The 20895-nt window shown below is 29.2% G+C and overlaps 1 protein-coding gene across 1 annotated transcript; it reads right to left on the bottom strand.

Moving 5' to 3' along the window:
- Positions 1-12135: 12135 nt before the first annotated feature.
- Positions 12136-13338, bottom strand: LOC130672163 (uncharacterized). Its single transcript, XM_057476515.1, has 2 exons — positions 13057-13338; positions 12136-12570 (listed from the first exon to the last, which is right to left on the bottom strand). The coding sequence occupies exons 1-2, from the start codon at positions 13111-13113 to the stop codon at positions 12190-12192; spliced, it is 438 nt and encodes a 145-aa protein (XP_057332498.1). The 5' UTR covers positions 13114-13338; the 3' UTR covers positions 12136-12189.
- Between the last annotated feature and the right edge of the window lie 7557 nt (positions 13339-20895).

Here is a 20895-nt window from a genome sequence, read left to right as displayed (position 1 = left end):
CAGACGACGTTGACTGCTTAAGACGAAGACGAGGGCTGACATCATCTGAAGTCTGGAATCGTGTTTTTATCCCGTGCCATCACCATAATTTTTATATCATCAGCTTTGATACTGGGAGTTTTAATGTCTGGAGCCAGTCGAAGCAGACCAATTTCTGAGCGATAACGCAATAAAAAAATAATACTTCATTGTAAATAAGCAAATTTAAGTAATCTAACAAAGAAAATAAAAGCTTCTTATTGATTTAATAATTTTTTTTTATTCGAACTCATATAATTTTGTTAATTTTTGTAACTCAACTGTCAGTTCGGTCGGTTATCAAAACTACATAAATGTTTAGGAGTTTAGTCTCTAAATCTGAAACAGTGACTATTCGCTGTTTCACAGCTATAAGTACACCGAGTGATATACTTATAGCTGTGAAATAGTGTATATTTACAATATTTTTCAGTGGTTTTCACTGTTTCAGATTTATAGAGTACAATCAACAAATTCCGATAGAGTTGATGTCAAGTCAGCATTTAATGAGTTACTTCCCTACAGTCTAAAATTGAATTAGTGGAAATTAATGGATATTCACTATCCATACAAAGTCGCCGAGCGTCGAAATTTTTCCATAGATCGGTCGATGCCTGGTTTGCAATGATTGGCCAATAAATGGCTAACTATACTGACCCGTGCATGATGAATCATTGACAGCCGTCTTTTTTATTATAAAAACGGCAAACAATTAACCGCCGTTCGTTGGCCAACGGTTTGATCGAGTGCTCTTGATACCAAGCTTTGGCCGATGATCGATTGCCACGATTGGCCAATGCTTGCGACTGCCATGCTTGGCTCACGTTATCATCCGATATTTAGCCGATCTTCGGCCGATGCTTCAAAATTGGCAGCTATTCATGACCCAGTAGTGGGCCGATTCTTTTTTTTTTGTATGGGTACTTGCTAGTGAACTTTACTAATTCACTTTTAGAGAGCAAGGAAGGATCTGATCAGTTTCTGCCCAGTAAATTGCATTAGTCTGAAATTGGCTTTTTTCGACTGGCAAAACAGAAATTAGAATTTGCAGTTTCAATGCAGGTGGTATGAAAATTTTATTAATATCCAATAAATTTGTCTATCGTAGAGTAGAATTTTGAATTGTTTTTAGCTTTATATTTTTTTTTTTACATTATTATTTTTTTCACATGAATTATTTTGTGTGCATATATATATATATATAGTGGAAAATTTTTCTTTACAAATTATAACCGTAGTTGGGTGCTTTTTAAGTTTACCAACAATAATTTAACTTGCCAATAGCTATTATATTTTCGTTATTATTATATCCGTCGTCATCAATGCGAAACTACCCAGTGCGACCGTCTCATCGTGCGTATAAATACGTGTGTAAACGTACATAATGGTTGGGGAGGAGTACCAACTGGCGTCAGAGTGACAAGATCTAAAATTAGAGCAGTTATATTGCGTGTCGATCGTCGCATACGCACTTCAAACGCCCTTTTCCGGCTTTGCCTTATTTTCATATACATATATATGTTACTTCTTAAATACTGTTGCTCCGGTTAGTCAGTATTTCACTTCCTTCGACTTATATCCATTTACCCATACTTTTTAATTTTATTTTTTATTATTTTATACACATATACTGTTTGTCAATCTTCCGGTATCCGGTTGATGAGTAAATATATTCACGAACTTGATCAAAAAAACAAAAAAATTAACAATTTAAAACAGTTATTCATCTTTGCTTTATAAAGTCTTATATATTAACCGTACACAGAAAAAAAAATGATTTCTTGGGGCAAAAAACTTTTACTCGCCCCAAGAAAATTTTTACTTGCTACAAGAAATTTTTTGCTTGAAAAATTGAAAATAAAAATTTTCTTGGGGTGATAAGAAATTTTATTGGAGCAAAAAATAATTTCTTAGGGCGAGAAAAAAATTCTTGCGCTAAGAAATTTTTTCTAGTCCTAAAAAAGTTTTTCTCTTCAATTTTTAATGCAAAATATTTCTTGCGTCAAGAAAATTTTTTCTCGCCCCGAGATAATTTTTGTTTTCAATTTTTAAAGCGAAAAATTTCTTATGGCACACAGAAAAAAAGGATATCTTGGCGCAAGAAATTTTTTCTTGCCGCAAGAATATTTTTTGCAATTTTGAATGAAAACGAAAATTTTCTTGGTTCAAGAACAAAATTTTCTTAAATTTAGTCATCTTGGCATAAGATTTTTTTTTATTCACCCAATATAATATATGTTTCTTGAAGTAAGAAATATTTTCTTAAAGTGAGAAAAATAAATATTTTGCCCCAATATATAATCAATTGTCCGAAAAGTAAAATATTCTTTGTTTAAGAATAATTTATTTTGAAACGAGATAATTTGTGACTCGAGTCAAGAATTAAAAGTACTCGACTCAATGGTAAGAAATATCTTGGTTCAAGTATTTTGTTGTGTTGCGGCGAGTGAGCGTAGACGTTTGAACCAACAGCAACTGCGTTCACGGCCCAACGCAAAAATTCTCTTGGGAAAGCTAACTGTACTATACTAAAGTGGCGGTAGTGTAGACTCTACATTGTACAGTGTGCTTACTGGATATAGGTAAAGTAAACGAACGTTCAGGGAATGATCGAATAGCATAACTGGTAAAGCTCTCGCGTGATGCCGAATCGGTCTGGGTTCGATTCCTACCATGAGCAAACCATTTATTTTTTCTTAAGTTGTTCATAAACCATTAATCGAGGATGTTTAGTTCTTATCCCCTCTACTGCCGCATCGTGATATTCTGAATATACACATATAATTTCCTGCTTCACAACATTTAATATTTATACTAGGTTAAATTCACTCAAAAATATGGGACGATATATTTTTTCAAGTAGAGTCATTTATTTTCTTGAATCGAGACTACATTTTTTTTAAGTCAAGAAAAAAAATCATCAATGGGAGAATTTTATGTCTTCCGTGAAGTAAATATTTGCATGATTCAAGAAAAGTTATTTTATTAAGTTAAGATTATAATTTATTTAAATCAAAATTAAAATTCTCTCATTCCAATAGACCGTTGTCTTGAGTCGATAATGTAGTTTTCTCAAACTGAGAGTAAATGTTCTTCTGCCACGCAAAAAAAGTTCTTGGTTTGAGATGTTGATATATATTGTGACAATTTACTATACTCACCAACCAAGACAGAAAAATATCTTGTTTTGATAGTTTTTTTTACTTGGTTGGAAACAAAATAAATTTGATTTAAAATAATTATTCTTGAATCAAGATTATTTAACTTGAAGTAAAATTTAATTATTCTTGACACAATATTTTTATAATATTAGTCGAAGAAAATGTTCTCGGATTAAAAAAACCCAATTACTCAGCCCAAGAATAAAAAAATGAAGGCAAAAATTATCTTGGGCCAAGTCAACCTTTTTTTCTGTGCAAGTAAAAATTTTCTTGGGGAAAACAAAAATTTTCTTAGATAGGGTAGAAGTACCGTTTTTGGCCACTATAGGGCCAGTTTTGGCCACTTAGAAATTTTGAATAAAATAATTTGTAAAATACGCAACAACATAATTATTTTTAAATGTGTCTAAAGATATTTTTATCACACTATTGCAATGAAATTTTTTTTTAACACGTTTTGATTACTTAAAATAAAGTATTAAATGTCCAAAAATGAAACAGTGGCCACAAATGGTACTTCTACCCTATAGAAAAAATTTTTTAGTACCAATTTCTTTTATCACCCTGAAAAATTTTTTTTTGGGCTCAAAAAATTTTTTTTCGCTTCAAGAAAATTTTCGTTATCAATTCATAATGCAAAAAGTTTCTTAGGGCAAGTAAAAATTTTCTTAGGGCGAGTAAAAATTTATTGCGCCAAAAAATTCTTTTTTTCTGGTTACATGTGTTCGGAATATAATTTCTTTATTATAAATTATAACAAAAAAAAGTAATTAATTTAATAATTAATCAGTACAATATTATTGATCAAAAAATTCATTCAGAAAAATTATTACCCGTATATATACTATATATATATATATATTTAAGTAGATATGGTTTAAGGCTGACCTTGAAATTCCGTAACTCCTAGAATTTTCTACTTAAAGTATACTATAGTTCACTTACAAAGTTCTCAGAAATATTGACTCGTCCTCAAAAATTTCTTTTTCAAAAATATTTGACCAATCAAGATCTTTTTCTTGAATTTCAATTAAATAATTTTTTTAATTTTTAAAATTTATTCGATTAAAACAAAAAATATTTATTTTTAATTTTTTATGATCAGATAAAATAAAAATATCATTTGAAAAAAAATTAAAATTTTAACACAGGAGTCAATATAAGAAAATAGTCAGAATAGTTTCTTAAGACCTCAAAACGTCTACATATCCGATGAAAACTCGATTTTCAAAAATCGAGATGAAAACAATAACAGTCCGAGTTTTTTGAAATTCTTCGATTTTCTAAGCGGGAAGTTAAAAAAAATAATAATTATAATTAGCAATAACTTAGACTGTATGGTCTTTTGAAAGTATATTTTTTATTTAAAGCTGTCGAGTAAAGACTTATCAATTTTTTACATCGTTACGGATTAGTCTCAAGCGTATTGTAATATATGCAATATATAACAGTGGGTATTTTTAAAAATAATTGGAATTGTGTGATGATTGCGTAGTTTGTTTGAATCATGCATAGCTAAAGTAGTATAAAAGCTCCACCTCTGAAAACAACTGGCCAATAGGATAGCTTGTATTTCAAATGAAACGTGAATAACGCCTACGTAATATACCACGCCTTCATAATATAAACGCAAGAGAGTGTAGTAAAGAAAACTAGCAGTTTTCAACATAACGTTTTATACTATACAGATTTACACAGATATCTATATATGTATATACGTATATTTAATATACGTAGCAATATGCCGTGTTCTTTAACAGAATATTACAACTTGTTTGTTGAATCAATAAATTTCTTGATTTCAGTACGCGTGCGTACTTTCATTTAACAAAATATTAGAATCTTCCTCTCCCCTGGATCAAAAAGATGAGTTAAATTTGACTATTTTGAACTAAACTTGACTTAACTAAGCGAAAACCAATTCAAATTTTGAATTTTTATTTACATCGATACTAAGTAAGTCGACTTAGCCAAAAGCAAGTCGAAAAAATATTTGATTTTGACTTCTCCCGAAAAGTGAATTAGTGAAAATTAGTGATTATTTACTAATTCAGAGTAATAGTCGCTTATTCCAAACAGTGGTATGACTATGACTCTGAATTAGTGAATATTAACTATTTGTCGGTGAATTTTGCTAATTCACTCTCTTAAATTTGAAACAGTGGAAATAGTGACTATTCACTGTTTACTAGTGAAAAGTATGTCACTAATTAAAAAAGTGGTATACTTTTCACTAGCAATAAGTGACTATTCACTGCCAAATAGTGAATGTCACGTGATTTTCACTAATTCGTTTTTAGAGAGCACTTTTAGAAAGTTGATTTTCCCCAAATTGACTTACTTAATATTAATTTAACTCAAAATGTAAATACCCGCTCTCTTAAAATGAATCAGTGAAAAGTGCTCCAATCAGTGAATATTCAATGAATAAATAGTCTCGAGTATATCACTGATTGAATCAGTGGTATACTTGGACTGATTCGCAGTGAATATTCACTGACTTGAAGCACTTTTCACTGATTCATTTTAAGAGAGCGGGCAATCTTAAAATTTATACAGTGTAGAAAATTTTTGAACTCGGTGTAAAAATCTTGGTGTGAAAATTACAACAAATATCGTGTTAAATTTAGGCGGTGTGAGTTAGAAATGTGCACACTGTTAAGCGTGTAAACGTGCTGTTTAAACATGAATTAGTGAAGATAAATGGATATTCACTAATTCATATGAAGAAAGTGCAATTTATAATAAATTTGCGTTAATAAAAATATTGTACTGCTCAAAATACTTTCTTAATTTTTGAAACAGTGACTATTCACTGTTTCACAGCTATAAGTATACCAGGTAGTATACTTATAGCTGTAAAATAGTGTGTATACACTATTTTTTAGTGGTTTTCACTGTTTCAGATTTAGAGAGTAGTTATGAAGTTAACTGAGTATTGAATTATCGCAAGGATATGGTCCACGATTCCTTATTGGTTGAAATTAAGAGACGCAATTTAAATTTCAAGTCTAATATATTTTTGGTGCAAGAGTTTGATAGGTAGATAGAGACAAATAACAGTAAATAAAAATAATATTGCCTGCAATATAATCACTTAAGTAACCATAATTTTATATCATTTCATATTTAATATAATTTTAATTAAAATTTTTAATTTTTAATTTAATTTATTTTACATTAAAAAACTATATCCACATAATTTAAACCATTTGTTAACATAATGTATATGATTTAACTGAATCATCTAGACATTTTAATTTAATTAAAGGTCCAGGTTAAACAAATAATCATAAATTTTGTTTTTGAAAACTTCAATACTAGATACATTTATACACTGATAAAAAATTTCACTTGATTCAAGAGCGAAAATCTTGAACCAAGAATATCATTTTGAAGAAAATGATATTCTTGAGTCAAGAGAAAAAATTCTTGAGCCAAGAAAATTATTCTTGGTTCAAGTAAATTTCTCTTGGCTCAAGAATTTTTTCTCTTGACTCAAGAATATCATTTTCTTCAAAATGATATTCTTGGTTCAAGATTTTCGCTCTTGAATCAAGTGAAATTTTTTATCAGTGTACTATATCCTTTGGTAACTCTTCCTAAAGGCGAATAGCGCTCACAACAAAAGAAAACTCATAATAAGTCGTGGCAAAATTTGGCATCTTAAAGTATACATTATTTCTTTTCGCTGCCATTCTTTCAGAACGCCTGACATCCATATCCAGAGTTTGAAGATTTCATTCAAAATAATTTTCTTGATTGAAGAAAGACCCAAGTTTATTTCAAGAAGTTTTGATGCGCGCTAGATATGAAATTAATAATGCAATAATTTATATCGATGTATTCCATAGGAAAGGATATTAAAATCATTAAAATCTTTCTCTTATAACTTAATAACATATGAAATTAATAAGAAATATCATAAAAAATTTTATTCGTTTTTCAATTTAAGTTTTTTTTTTTTTAAGGTTCACAGTTACTTCTTTTTTTTCATTTAAAAAATTTATGCAGAGTTTTCTCTTCCGTTTTGCATAAATTGAACGTAAATTATTTCTTCAAAACAATATACAGAAATCATTAATCAATTACTTATAAAAAACTACTATACAAGTAGATTGCTTTCTATTGTTATCCATGATAGAATAAGCTTATTCTAGATATTTATAATATAAGCGTTTGTACTATAAGTAACATAATATTTCAATCGAGCAACATTTGAATTTCAAGTATATATACTCGAGAAAAATCTTAAGATTTATAACACGATAAATGAAAATATACAGTGAGAAAATAATGATGACAATTTGGAAAGGAAACTTTTTTATAATATTTTCTAATATAAAATATATATTAATATGTATAAAATATAGAGAAAGAGGGAGGGGGGAGGGGGTTCCAAACATTCCAAAATCATTTTTGTAAATATAATTGAGCATTATTTTGAATTTTTGTTCCCCCCCCCTCCGACCCTATAAAATAATATATGTGCTCAAAATTGAATATATACATAAAACAATTTTAATCCTTTTTTAAATTTCTCATCTAGTATAATAGTTTAGTAAATTTTTATATAATATTCAAAAAATGTATTTACTTATTGTATATATTTACACAAAAAGGCTATATTGTTATACTATCTGCATGAAAATAGTCTATACAAATTCAGTAGCTGCAGTTTTATTTGATCAAGTGTTTCTCTATTACCATGCCTACAATGTCAAAAATTCTTTATATAAATAATTCGAGTTGAAAATTAAGTGAAAGTAAACTGGTTTTATAAATAAATTCAAATTTACATTCAAATGTATATTCAAGTATTAGACGAAAAAAAGATACCTTGGCCTAAGAATATCTTTTGCAATCCAGAAGGGAAGCAAAAATTTTGTCAGTTCGAGGAAAAGCGTTTGGCTATTCTTCTAGATTACAAAAAGGATTCTTCGACCAAGAATATAATTCTTAAGCCAAGTTATACTTTTTTTTGTAACAAATTAAGTTACTTCATTGTCATTCAAAATTTTTATATATTTTTTTGTAGTCGACGATCGTTGACTCTTCGACTCTCGTTCAATTCGAGTTGAATGATTTAGTCCAACCTCGTTATAAAACTGTCAGGACAATAGAATAAAAAATTTTCAGAATTGAGGTTCCCTTACTTATCATTATTATGTTCGACAGCTTTTTGCGTTCGAAACTCGCTATAAGGCTATAGATGCTTCGTTTCACAGAAAAAAAGCTATCTTGAGTCAAGAAAATACTTTGGAAAACAAACGTTTTCGGGAACCAAGTCAAGATTTTCTTAAGCCAACAGAATTTTTCTTGGTCTGAGGACATTTCTATTTTATTATAATAAAATCTCGAATTCGAGAAAGTTGAGGTTTTCATAAAAAATTTCTTGAATCAAGAATATTTACTTTCAGTCGAGAATTTTTTTTTCTATGTATGTAAAAGAGAGATTTGCTACATTTTTGACATATTTTAAGTTAATCTTATAACTAAGGTTGGACACAAAATGTAAATAAAGTGATTGGTGGGGGAGAATTCCAGACAATTTTTAAAAAATTCAGAGAAAGAGTTTTATAACGGAAATCCCATAACGATGTTGAGCTGCACACTCAATTACTCATATTTTTAAATATTCATCTATAATTATGAAGAGGAAAATAAAGAGGACACACATTTTTTAATTTTGCAGAAAAAAAAATATTCCTGGAGGGAGGGTCTTGTAAAAAATAAAAAATAAAATATTTTTATTAATATTATTATAATTTTTTTTTCCTACCAATTTTTTAATTCCTTTAAATTATCATAGTAATTTTATACATTATGTAATAATATTTATAAATATATAAAAACGTCTGTTAACTCTATAATAGATAATATGTGCAGTTATTTTTATTTTTAAAAAACGATTTATAAAGAGTTGAATATTTTTTTTTTTTCTTGTGAATATTAGAATCAAAAGACGATCAATAAAGCGTATATACTCGCGCTTGTACGTAATGTTGGACTAGCCATTTATACGATTAAAAAAAGCTGTAGAAAAGCTTCAATATCAGGTATAGTTCGTCTATAAATAATATTATGGATGTCTAGCTATCTGCAAAGATATACCTTTTTTTAATAGACTTTTTATCTAAAAATAAACATTTAATTTTTATGTGACTTGATATACACACACAAAAAAAAATAATTTCTTGGCGCAAGAGAAATTTTGGATTATGAAATAAATACAGAAATTTTCTTAGGACTAGAAAAAATTTCTTGGTGCAACAAATTTTTTATCGCTCTAAAAAATTTTGTCTTCAATTTGTAATGCAAAAACTTTCTTGGGGCAACTAAAAAATTGTTTTAGGGGGAGTCAAAGTTTTTTGCGTCAAGAAATTCTTTTTTTTTTAATACATATTTTGATCTTGAAATTTGTATTAATGTTAGAAGTCAAAAAAATGCGTCAAATATCTCATCGAACGTCAAAATCGGTCCATTATTTCCAAAGATATATTGTCGATATAAGATACAAAAAACAAAGATTTACTTCATTAATTTTTTTTGTTATTGTTTATTACTTAGATTTTCGCAATGAAAGGTGCGACATTACTATTTTCGAACTTGAAGAGCTCAAAAATGTATTAACAATAATATTTTCGAGCTCAAGAGCTTGAAAATATCGGAAAGTTTTAGCCCGAGTCAAAAAACAAATTCCAGTTCGGACCACAAAATACAACGTGAGGTTTCTGAGGGACAAGTTAGACTTCGGAGATTGAGAACTGTGTAGAAAGTAATTCTATTTTAGGCCCCAATGTTGTCCTTACGGGCGATTTTACATAATTGACAGCTAAATTGGTATTCAAAAAATATAGCGTGGGCCTCACAATCCTCATAACATAATAAAATTGATTACTCCAGGTTTAGGTCTCAATTTTTCAAATGACGTAATCTAATTCAATCGAAAAAATTGATACTTAAGACTGAGAATCTCAGTATAATTGACCCAAAAATAAATAATTACACTGAGAAAAAATTTCTCTTCGGACAATTAAATTGGTTTTGTTAAATTCTGTTAAGCTAAAATTTATTTGGGATAACTAAATTTTATTACGTCAATAAAATCTATTTTGTCATTTTTAACAAATGATTTAATAGGCTCTATTTGGTTAACATTAATATTTCTCTCTCTAAGATAATAAAATCTTTTGGTAGAGTTAAGAAAATATATATTTAATGGACAGCCAAACTATTTTATAGTGCCAACAAATCCAAATACTAAAGCAAAGTATTATTATATTAACTCTAGTAAATATTACTTAGACACAAAAAAAATATTAATTTGGAATAAATATATATATATTTGTTTGAGGTTAATAAATATATAGTTGAACCTAATGATTATTGATTTAAAAGTTATGGTGTTAGGCAGCAGCAGCTGGAGTAGTTCGGTGCTCGCCACTAGATCGCGCCCACCATTTGTGGTGTCCCTGGTAAGATACTTATTCCAGAGTTTGTATATTCGCCAGCTTGAAGTCTTCATGGGATGGTTTGTCCGCTGAATATTTTTGATAATAATATACAGGTATCCTGTATCACACTCTGACATTATTGTTTAATAATAATGTTTTTTCTGAACAATTTTTGTCACATTACGAAAAAAAGTACTTGTGAAGGAAATAAATTATTTTTCTAAATATGCATTTAATAAACTGTTGAATAAATATTCTGTTATTTCAAAATAATATTTAATTATTATTAATAACTCGTTCTCTATAATGATCACTTATACATTTCATTATGACTCCTTTGTAAACTCTACAGGTAATCAATTCGATTGTATGCTTGCTACATAACGCATAATTATCTTTACTAAATATTTTATAGTTTCTAATAATTTGTTTTGTTGGTGGATTATAAAAAATTTAGTTAAAACAACCAAATATATGATTTGATTGGCAATCAAATCATTTTCTTGTCATAACTAAAATTTAGTTGTCAGGAGAAAATTTTTTTCTCAGTGTACTATTTATTATTATGATATACAATTATCTTGTTTTTAAATTTACCGCTGATTTTTTTTATTTATCATCTATTTACGTCCTTATACGTGTGGGCGATCGTAATTTCTTTCCATTTTTGTCTAATTAAACTGTACTTCCATAAGTCGTGCAGGTCATTATCTTGGCTTGCAGGCGAAATCCCCACATCACATTCTGATTGTTAAAAAGAATTTGTCAAAAACATTTCTTATTTCATTCAATTGTTGCAACACTAATATCTATTTATACTTGGTTTTGAAATGATGTATTTCATTTGAATTAACAAACACACATTAAGATATAAAATAATGTAAATAAAATTTAAATCGTCTGCAAGACAATAAAATTTCTAATAACATTGCTTTATTGCAATTGTCTCGAAAATTTTTTAAGTCCAGAAAACTGTAATTTATTTTGTGAGGGCTTTGAGAGTTTTATTAGAATTTAAAACCGATGAAGAGTTTGAATTTAGACCTCATAATTCTCATTGAGATTTTAGATTACTAATATCGTATCGTTTATCGTGCGCTAAATAAAAGATCAAAAAAATTGAAATTTCTGAGGTCCAAACTAGAATTTGTTTTTTGACTCGGTAGAGTTGGTCCGCAGGGTCAGGCGGTTTTCAGATTTTTTGGAAAATTTTCATAGCGGAGTTAAAAATTATTTGTGAATTTCCAAGAACTGATGCTTAAGTTTACTTACCGCACAATTTTCTCATTTGAAATCTAAAACAAATTTTTTTTTAGCTTAAAAAATTTTTATAAAGATTTTCGACGTCTGTTGCTAAGTTAGAAGTCGATATTATTTTGAAAGTGATTGATTCCCTTGAGATGAATAATTTAAAATAAATTAACTGTACACTTTTATTATTATTTCAGAAAAAATTTATTAATAATTTATATTTTATACTACAAACATAAGGCCACAGATTAAAATTATAAATATTATACAAAAAAATTAGTAATTAAAATCAATGAAATAAATTAATTTTTGTTAAATTGACAAACAATTATTCCAGAAGACAGTTCATATCTTAAGGGATAGTCTAATGATGGGCAGTTGATGACGCTAAAATGCAACAATGGCACTCCAGCTTCTTTACGGACGAGCAGGAAATTAATCAATTCGTCGACTTCTGCGACACTTAAAAACACTGTTTCTTTACCACATTGTTTATAAGAATACTTTGTCAATTGAGCCCCTTCTTTGCCATCCGGATATACGTACGCGTCTGTTTCTTTTTGAAATTTCATTTCTTGGACGAATGGAATAAACATATTGATATCAGAAATCTTCGTCGTACCATCGGAATTTTTAGTTTCAAATCGTGAACACGCTGAATGAACGGCTGGTGATAGATATGCCTGCAAAAAAATATTTATTCATAACTATAATTTTATTCAAATTTATCTTATATATTTTTTTTAATATAAGAGCGCCAAATAATGGATTCAAAAATTTTTTCAAAATGTCCAGAATTATTTTTAACAGATTTAAGAAAAAAAATTTAATTTTTTCGAGAATGCGCCATTTTGCCCAAAAACGGGAAATTTAATTTTTTTTAACGGAAGTTAACGATTAGTCTTATATTTTTGAAGTATAAGAAAGAAATCAAAAAATTTAGCGTGGCCGTAAAAAAAAAAAAAAAAAAAAAATATATTTTTTGGTAGTGTCCTATTACTGAAGCTTTGATAATTAATATTGTAACGAATGTGAAACTGATCTTTAAAATATTTGAATAGCTAGAAAACAAATGCCTTCTTCTCTTGTTTTATAGATGCGCGACAAAATATGCGTGATATTAATTTAAGATACCAATCACTACAATATTTAAATATTTTTTGACTTACCGGAGCAAATAAGCCGACGAAGAGTAGAGCGCAGAGTGACAATTTATTAGCCATCATTTTTATTTCACTAAAAAGTTATTAAATATTTTTAAATGAGACTGGTACTTCAGCTGTTGTTGTTGTGTTTAACTAATGCTCACTTCGAGTCCCTTTTATATGAAATTTAGACTAATAATTTTTGAGATAACGTCATTAGTTATTTATATTTGACGCACACTTTTTCCTAAATGATTCAATTTCTGCGGAATATTAAATTTTACTACATTACTATCTATCACTTTAGTGACGTCAAATGATTACTACGAACGAAATTTGGTAATATCTTAATTAGTTTTCTTCAACTGACGCATCGGCGGTCTAACGTGCGTCATTATCAAAATAGCGGACGTAATTATAATCATTTCGATACTATGCAGGGAAAGAGGGGGGGGGGGCAAAACGGGGTACCCCAAAAATTTTATTTAAAAAAATTTTAATTTTAAAATTTTTTTTAAACATTCCAAAATCACTTTTGTGAATATAATTGAGCAATAATTTGAATATTTTTTTCATGATACCCGCATCGAAATTTGAAGTTTCAGTGTCTCTACAGCCCGTCAAAACAAGCTAATTTTAAGCCGATGCTGCAAACAACTGCTAGCGAATTCGTAATTCAAAAATACCTTCATACAGCGGTGTCAATTATATTTAATGTTCATTTGTAGCCTTATTACTCTCATTTGTTTACTTGTCACTTCAGTTTACTCATTTCATTTTTCAAGTGACAGTTTTAATTAACCAAATAAAATTACTAAAAAATGAGTGAAAATAATATTTTTGTCTTATTTACTTCCCGGGAAAAAAAGATTTTATATGATCATATATAAACATATATGTTCATATACAATTTATATATGATCATATAAGAAATATATAAAAATTATATATGATTACATAAAAGCTTATATGATCTTATAAAGTTCTTATAAGAATTAATATACTCTCGTGAGGACTTTATAAAAATTGATATGACTTTATATAAAGTTATATATAACTTTATAAAAGTACTAGATAAAGTTTTATATGCTTATATATAATTATATATGATCATATAAAAGTTCATATGATCTTATGAAAATCTTATAAGAATTTATATAGTTTTATAAGGATTTTATAAAAATTGATGTGATTTTATATAAACCCGAGAAAAATTTCTTATAGAATCATATATAAACATATGTGTTTATATATGATTATATGAAAGCTGACATAATCTTATAAAATTCTTATGAGGATTCATATGATCTTATAAGAATTTTATAACAATTGATGTGATTTTATATAAAGTTATATATAACTTTACAACAATACCAGGTAAAGTTTCATATGCTTATATATAATCATATATGATCATATAAAAGCTCATGACGATCTTATAAAATTCTTATAAGAATTCATATAATTTTATAAGGATTTTATAATAGTTGATATGATTTTTTATAAAGTTATATATGAGTTTGTAACGTTACCAAATAAAATGTTATACATTATATGCAGTCATATATGATTATATAAAAACTCATATGATCTTATAAAATTCTTACAATAATTCGTATAATCTTATAAAATTTTTATAAAATTCGATGTAACTTCATATAAAGTTATATATAAAATTGTGAAATTACAAGAGCACGTTTTATATGATTATACATAATCATGTATGATCATATGAAATCTTATATGACCTTATAAAATTCTTCTACGAATTCAGATAATAAATGAAAATTGATGTGATTTTATATGAATTTAGAAATAAATTTGTATAAGTACAAAAGAGTTTAATACGGTTATATAAAATCATATATGATTATATAAAAGTTTATATAGTTTTATGATTCTTATATATAAAATTCTATGGTCTTATGAGCAGGTTATTTTAAAGAAATTTATAATTTTATATAAAACACTAATGTGATAAAATTTGATCATATGTAGTGCATTATTAATGTAGGATGTATCAATTTGATCATTTGATTTAAGTAATGCTATAGATTGTCAAATACTTATAAGGGTAAAGCAGACTAGGGAACCAGACGGCAATCAAGAGATCATCAAAGTTGAGCAGCATTGAGGCAGAACATTAGTTGGATGGGTGACCCCTTGGCAAAATAGCAGTTAACCGATAGATGTTTTTTTTTTTTTGTTCATGCATGATTATATATAATTATATATCATCAAATCCTGCCAATTTTGAGATCTAATCATATAAAATTTATTGTATATATGATTAGGTAAAATCATTTTTTACCGGGTATATCTAACTTTATATGATTATATAAGATTTTATTTGATTATATAAGATTTTATATGATTATATAAGATTTTATAAAGTCATATAAGTTTTTATAGGACCAATTTCATTATAAAACTTTATACGATTTTATATGAGTCACTTTTATATGATTTATATATGATCATATAAGAACTTTTTTTCCCGGGTTTTTAATAAATGACTGTAAATCACAGATTTCTCATTCTCTAACAGTTCTCCGCATCATCGGCATGAAATTAACTTGTTTCTTACTGGCTGCTGACACTGAATCTCGAAGTTCCGATACAGGTAATCATGAAAAATATAGTGTGTGACTCAGGATAAAACACGACTTCAGACTGCGGGTGATGTCAGCCCTCGCCTGCGGCTCGGGCAGCCAACCTCACCCTCGTCTGAAATCGTCTTGTTTTTTATCCCTTGTCACACAATATACTATTGTTAAACTATTTCAAAAATCGAGTGTCTGTCGAAAATTGTTAGTGGCTTTTGTTTAATGATAAAAACCAATAAAAATTTTTGTTTCTTCCTTTTCAAGTGTAACAAGTATTATTATTAGGGGAGAAGGGGGGGGGGGGGGGGGCAAATTGGACCCCTAAAAATTTTCTATACGTAGATGAGTTCGGACGGATAATCGAGCTTATCAAAATTTCTTATGTAATGAAGGCTAAAATAGACCACCAAAACTGTTCATTAAATATGGTTTATTAAAGTGATTTTTTATATTATTAAAATACAATTTTTTTATAGTTATTTGCAAATATTACACGTGTAGCTTTGCACAACTTTGTTGTGAACACCGGCACATGAATCATGGGCCCAATTTTTACATTGGCCACATTGAATGCATGGCTCTAAAGATTCTGAGTATAATTTGCCACAAAAAATACAAGCCATATCATCCACAGATTGTTTTGATTTGCTTTTTCCTTCTCCCTTTCCTTTGATCGTTGTCTTCTCCGTCGTTTTAATATCAAATCCGAAATTTTTTGGAGGGCCCACTTTCTCCCTAATTTTCAATTTTTTAATTTTAATGGACGCAGCATAATGAAGTGAAAATAAGTATCAAGGGTCTAAAAAGAAGTAAACACGTAAAAAAAATTAATGATATTATAATTATTTTCCTTGAGGTGCCCACTTTGTCCCTCCCCCTATATTTTTAAAATAGTGATAATTTTAATTTAACTAAAAAAAGCTCTCAATAGTAAATATCTGTATATATAATAAGCGGTAAGTTTGAAATAAAAGATAAGAATTAGGGTTAAAATACTGTGAAGACGATCTAAAAAGATAATCAGAGTGATCGTTTAACCCACGTGTACTTTTTTGATTTTCGTTTGATGTAAGAATGATAGGAGGGTAGTTGTGACGCTTGCTCGAAAATCTCCATGAATTAAGTTTAAATATGCAGCCTGGTGGCTATGCGCACCGGCCGGTCATAGAATCCCAGCACCCGAGCCCACCTGTTTTGGCCACCCGTTCACTCTTTCGTCCGTCTGTGGTTCTCGGATGTGCCCCAGTTGGCACAGGTGTTCATTTAACTCACTTCGAAAGCAGTTCGCCGTCTTGTTCGATTCATTATGACACGAGCGCCACTGGTGTGTGGTAGACTAACACAAAAAAAGAGCATTAAATATAAAACAAGCCTCGATAAGGAAGGGGAATAATAGATGAGAAATTATGATACCAATGTCTTTAACAGATCATCCTTAAGGCAACACTACACATATAAGATAATATACTAACAAAGTGGTAGCATCTGTCTGTCAGTGTATTATATACCTATATATATGTATATACATAATATGTGAGGAGAAATGAAAAAGGTATTAAAAAATAATAATTTATTGTCACGGTTTAAAAAAGATAAATGTTTTTTGCCGAGCCAGTTCACTGTCTGTCATATATATAATATTATATTTATATATGTATACATATTATACATGGATATAATTATAAATATGTATGTATCAATAAAGAGTATTAACTTTAATTCTCATCTGTTCATTGCCTTAATAATATATTTGCTTAAGATTACTCCATGTGCATTCCAAATATTTTTTATTATTTATAATATTGGTTCTATATTTAGGGGAAAGGTGGGCGAAACGGGCCACTGAAGAAATAATGGATTTTTGTGAATTTTTAAACGGTGGATTTTCTTTTTTTCATTTCCATTTGAAGAAATTAAACCAAATTTTCAGTTGCCATAAAAAAAAATCGGTCTGTCAGTTGACCCTGCGGGCCAGCCCCAAAACTTCCCGCTGTTTTCGAGCTCGTTGAGCTCGAAAACACTATTGTGAATACATTTTCGAGCTCTACGAGCTCGCAAATACTTTTGTATGCCATTGTTTTGTAAAAAACCATTTTTTAGCATTTCTTTCTCCCACGATATCTCGCGAACGAATTAACCGATTTTGATGGTTGAGGCGGCAATCGACGCGTTTTGTCAAGTTCTAAAGCTGATAAAATTTTGGATTCGATTTATTGAGTCGTTTTTGAGATATTTCAGGAAAAATAAAAAATTTTTTTTTTTTTAATTCTTTCGACAACGGTTTCTCTTGAACGAATGAACCGATTTTGATGGTTGAGGTGGCATTCGACGCGGCTTATAAAGCTCTAGAGCCCAGTCCATTTTGGAATGAATCCATCGAGCACATTAAAAGTTATCCAAAAAAAACATTTTTGAAAAAACTTTATTTTTGAAATATCTCTGAACGAGCCCTACCGATCAAGCTCAATTTTCTCTCGGCTTCAAGATATTGACAATCCGCGTCGAATGGCACCTTAAAGTTCAAAATCGGTTCATCCGTTCAAAAGATACAGGTATTTACATACGTACATACATACATACATACACTCGGACATCATCTTGAAATTAGTCAGAATAGCTTCCTAGGACCTCAAAACGTCGACATCTGATGGAAATTCGATTTTCGTAAATCGGACCGAAACCAATAACTTCCCGAATTTTTGAAAATTTACAATTTTCTTAGCGGGAAGTTAAAAAATCTTTCCCCAGGCGGGCAAAACGGATCGTCCGCCAAAAGAAAATAACGATATTAAAATTTTTTATAACGGATCTCAAAAAAATTATTGAAGTTAAATAACATATCAGGAGTAAAATAGAATAGAGACAAAGTAGAACGGATGGCTAGAGGCTGACATATCCTAATAACAAAAAGAAGTGAGGGTGAAAATCATGAACAGAATACACAGAAGCACTTTACCCTGGATTGAAGAGACGTGGAGTAGGATAAGGTGTGGAAATATAGGGAGGGCGGGGAAAACAGGTTATAAACTGGACGTGCTGGGCATGTGGAAATGAAGAAGAGAATCTGGAGCACATTTTTAAATGCAGGTAAGTTTTGGGGAAAACAAGAAAAGAGGTGAAAGAATTTATTGAGAAATGGAGGGGTGACTTGGTATAGATATAGACTTTGAATACAAGCTAACTCAGACGCTGAAACATTAAGGCAATAAATTAAAAAAATTCTAGTCAAAAGAATAGAGTAAAGGAGAAGGAAGGAGCAGCGCGAGCCAAAAATCTAGGACAGATGTGGTGACCAAATGTGAGAAGTGTGCAATACATGAAAGACTGATGAATGGTTTTTTAAAAATAAAAACTATTAATTTCATTTTAGAAAAAAATTACTTATTTTGAGTATTTATGGAAACAAGTAAAATAATTACTTGAATTAAAATTTTTTTCTCTTAGTGTAAAAAGTTATACGAACCTTGCAATAAATAAATAAAAATTATGAAAAATAACAAACGAAAAAATGAAAATGACTGAACTATTTTTGATACTTGAAAGACAAAAATCAAACATAATTTAGATCATCAGTATCTAATCATCAGCACATTTGAATTCTCTCCGCTGATGACAATCTGGAATGTATTCAGTTTTCAAAGTCGAAGTAGTTTTTATTTTGTCGTTCACTTTACCTCGAAATTTCTTTTCATCCCGATTTACTCTAATTAACAAAATGTATGAAATTAAAAATATTTTGAACAATAAAAGTTTACTTTTCTTAAAAATAGTGTTTCATTTTTTTTCCGGTTTCCCTATGAAAGGTGAGTGTAAACTAATTCCGGAGTGAGTTTTATTCCAAGGGGATTAAATAAATATCCAGTCGACCGCTCCGTATTTACTCCGAATTCACTCCAAAAATTTTTTCCAGCGTATAAATAAATAATATAATAAATATTAATATTTTAAATTATATACCTCACTGTCATTAAGTTAATTTTATAAAAATTTAAATAACTCATTATGCATAAAATAAAATTCAAACGAGATTATAAATTAATTAATTCATTATTAAAATTAAGCATGTGAAACTTACAATCGAATATCTAGGAATAGCGGTAATGGGAAAAAGTAATAAAATCGTATGCATACACATTTTCATGAGTACAGACTATTAAAGCAACGACTAGTGAGTGATAAAAGGACACATGCCTGGGTGCTTTTGCATAAGAATAACCCATAGCATCTTGCGATTGCAGATATATGCAAGTATCAGATGATATATATATACACACTAAAACATTAGTATCATTTTCTCTTACTCTACATACACAGTCGCCTAGAGCATTTATAAATACACATACAAAATACATATGAAGGTATATATTTATATACAGAAACCGTGGAATCGAAGGAACAAAACCGACGTACTCATTGGACCTTGACTTCCTCTCATTGTTTTTCTCGCCTTACTTCATACCTTCCTCTTAACTCTTCCCGTAACTTGGATAGCTAATGTATACTTAAGAGTTGGAATAACGCCGCCCCTTATAATACATCCGATTAGCTTATTATACAAAGATCCATTGATAAATGTAGCATGGAGGTGAGCTCGAGCGTGCGAGTAGCAGTTTTATAGTGTGTGATGCATGGGTTATATATTAGTCTATATACCTTTACCTACCTACCTACCTACCTACCGACCAGTAAATATATCTACTGACTTATGTTATGTGTTGTTGTGAAAGATATAAAGAATAGCACAAGACTCAAGCACCTGGTCACAGGAAAAAAAGACTTAAATGAAGAGCCACATCAAGGTACAAACATCTGGCTGCGGTTTCGGCATTTAGGCGATGACGGATCACAGATATGTATATATATGTATGTTTGCATGTATGTGTCCATCTTTCCTGTTGTATTACTGTAACAGGATGTGTCACCCGCCCACTAAATAGCCGCAAACCGGAAGCAACGCGCTTCGTTTATTGATTCTTGTAAGAAAAACGTTTGTAATATAAAATGATAATAATGAGGTCGACATCATCTTCTTATATGGTTTAAATTGTAAGTATGCACAACGGAAATGAATTATATCTACATTCGAGACAGTTATTCCTTTCAGACAGTTCTTCTTATTTTTTTGTTATTTTCTGTGTGTGCCTGCTTATAATTCCTGTTGATTGTTGTAATGATATTCAATGATGATTATACGTTTACAATATCATTATGAAATACAGTGAAAAAAATTTCTTTTATTATTCTTATTGTGACTTTT

This window comes from Microplitis mediator, chromosome 7 (genome assembly GCF_029852145.1).
Source record: "Microplitis mediator isolate UGA2020A chromosome 7, iyMicMedi2.1, whole genome shotgun sequence".
Classification (NCBI taxonomy): domain Eukaryota; kingdom Metazoa; phylum Arthropoda; class Insecta; order Hymenoptera; family Braconidae; genus Microplitis; species Microplitis mediator.
The sequence above is the reverse complement of the archived record's forward strand: the minus strand, read 5'-3'. Positions and strand labels throughout refer to the sequence as shown.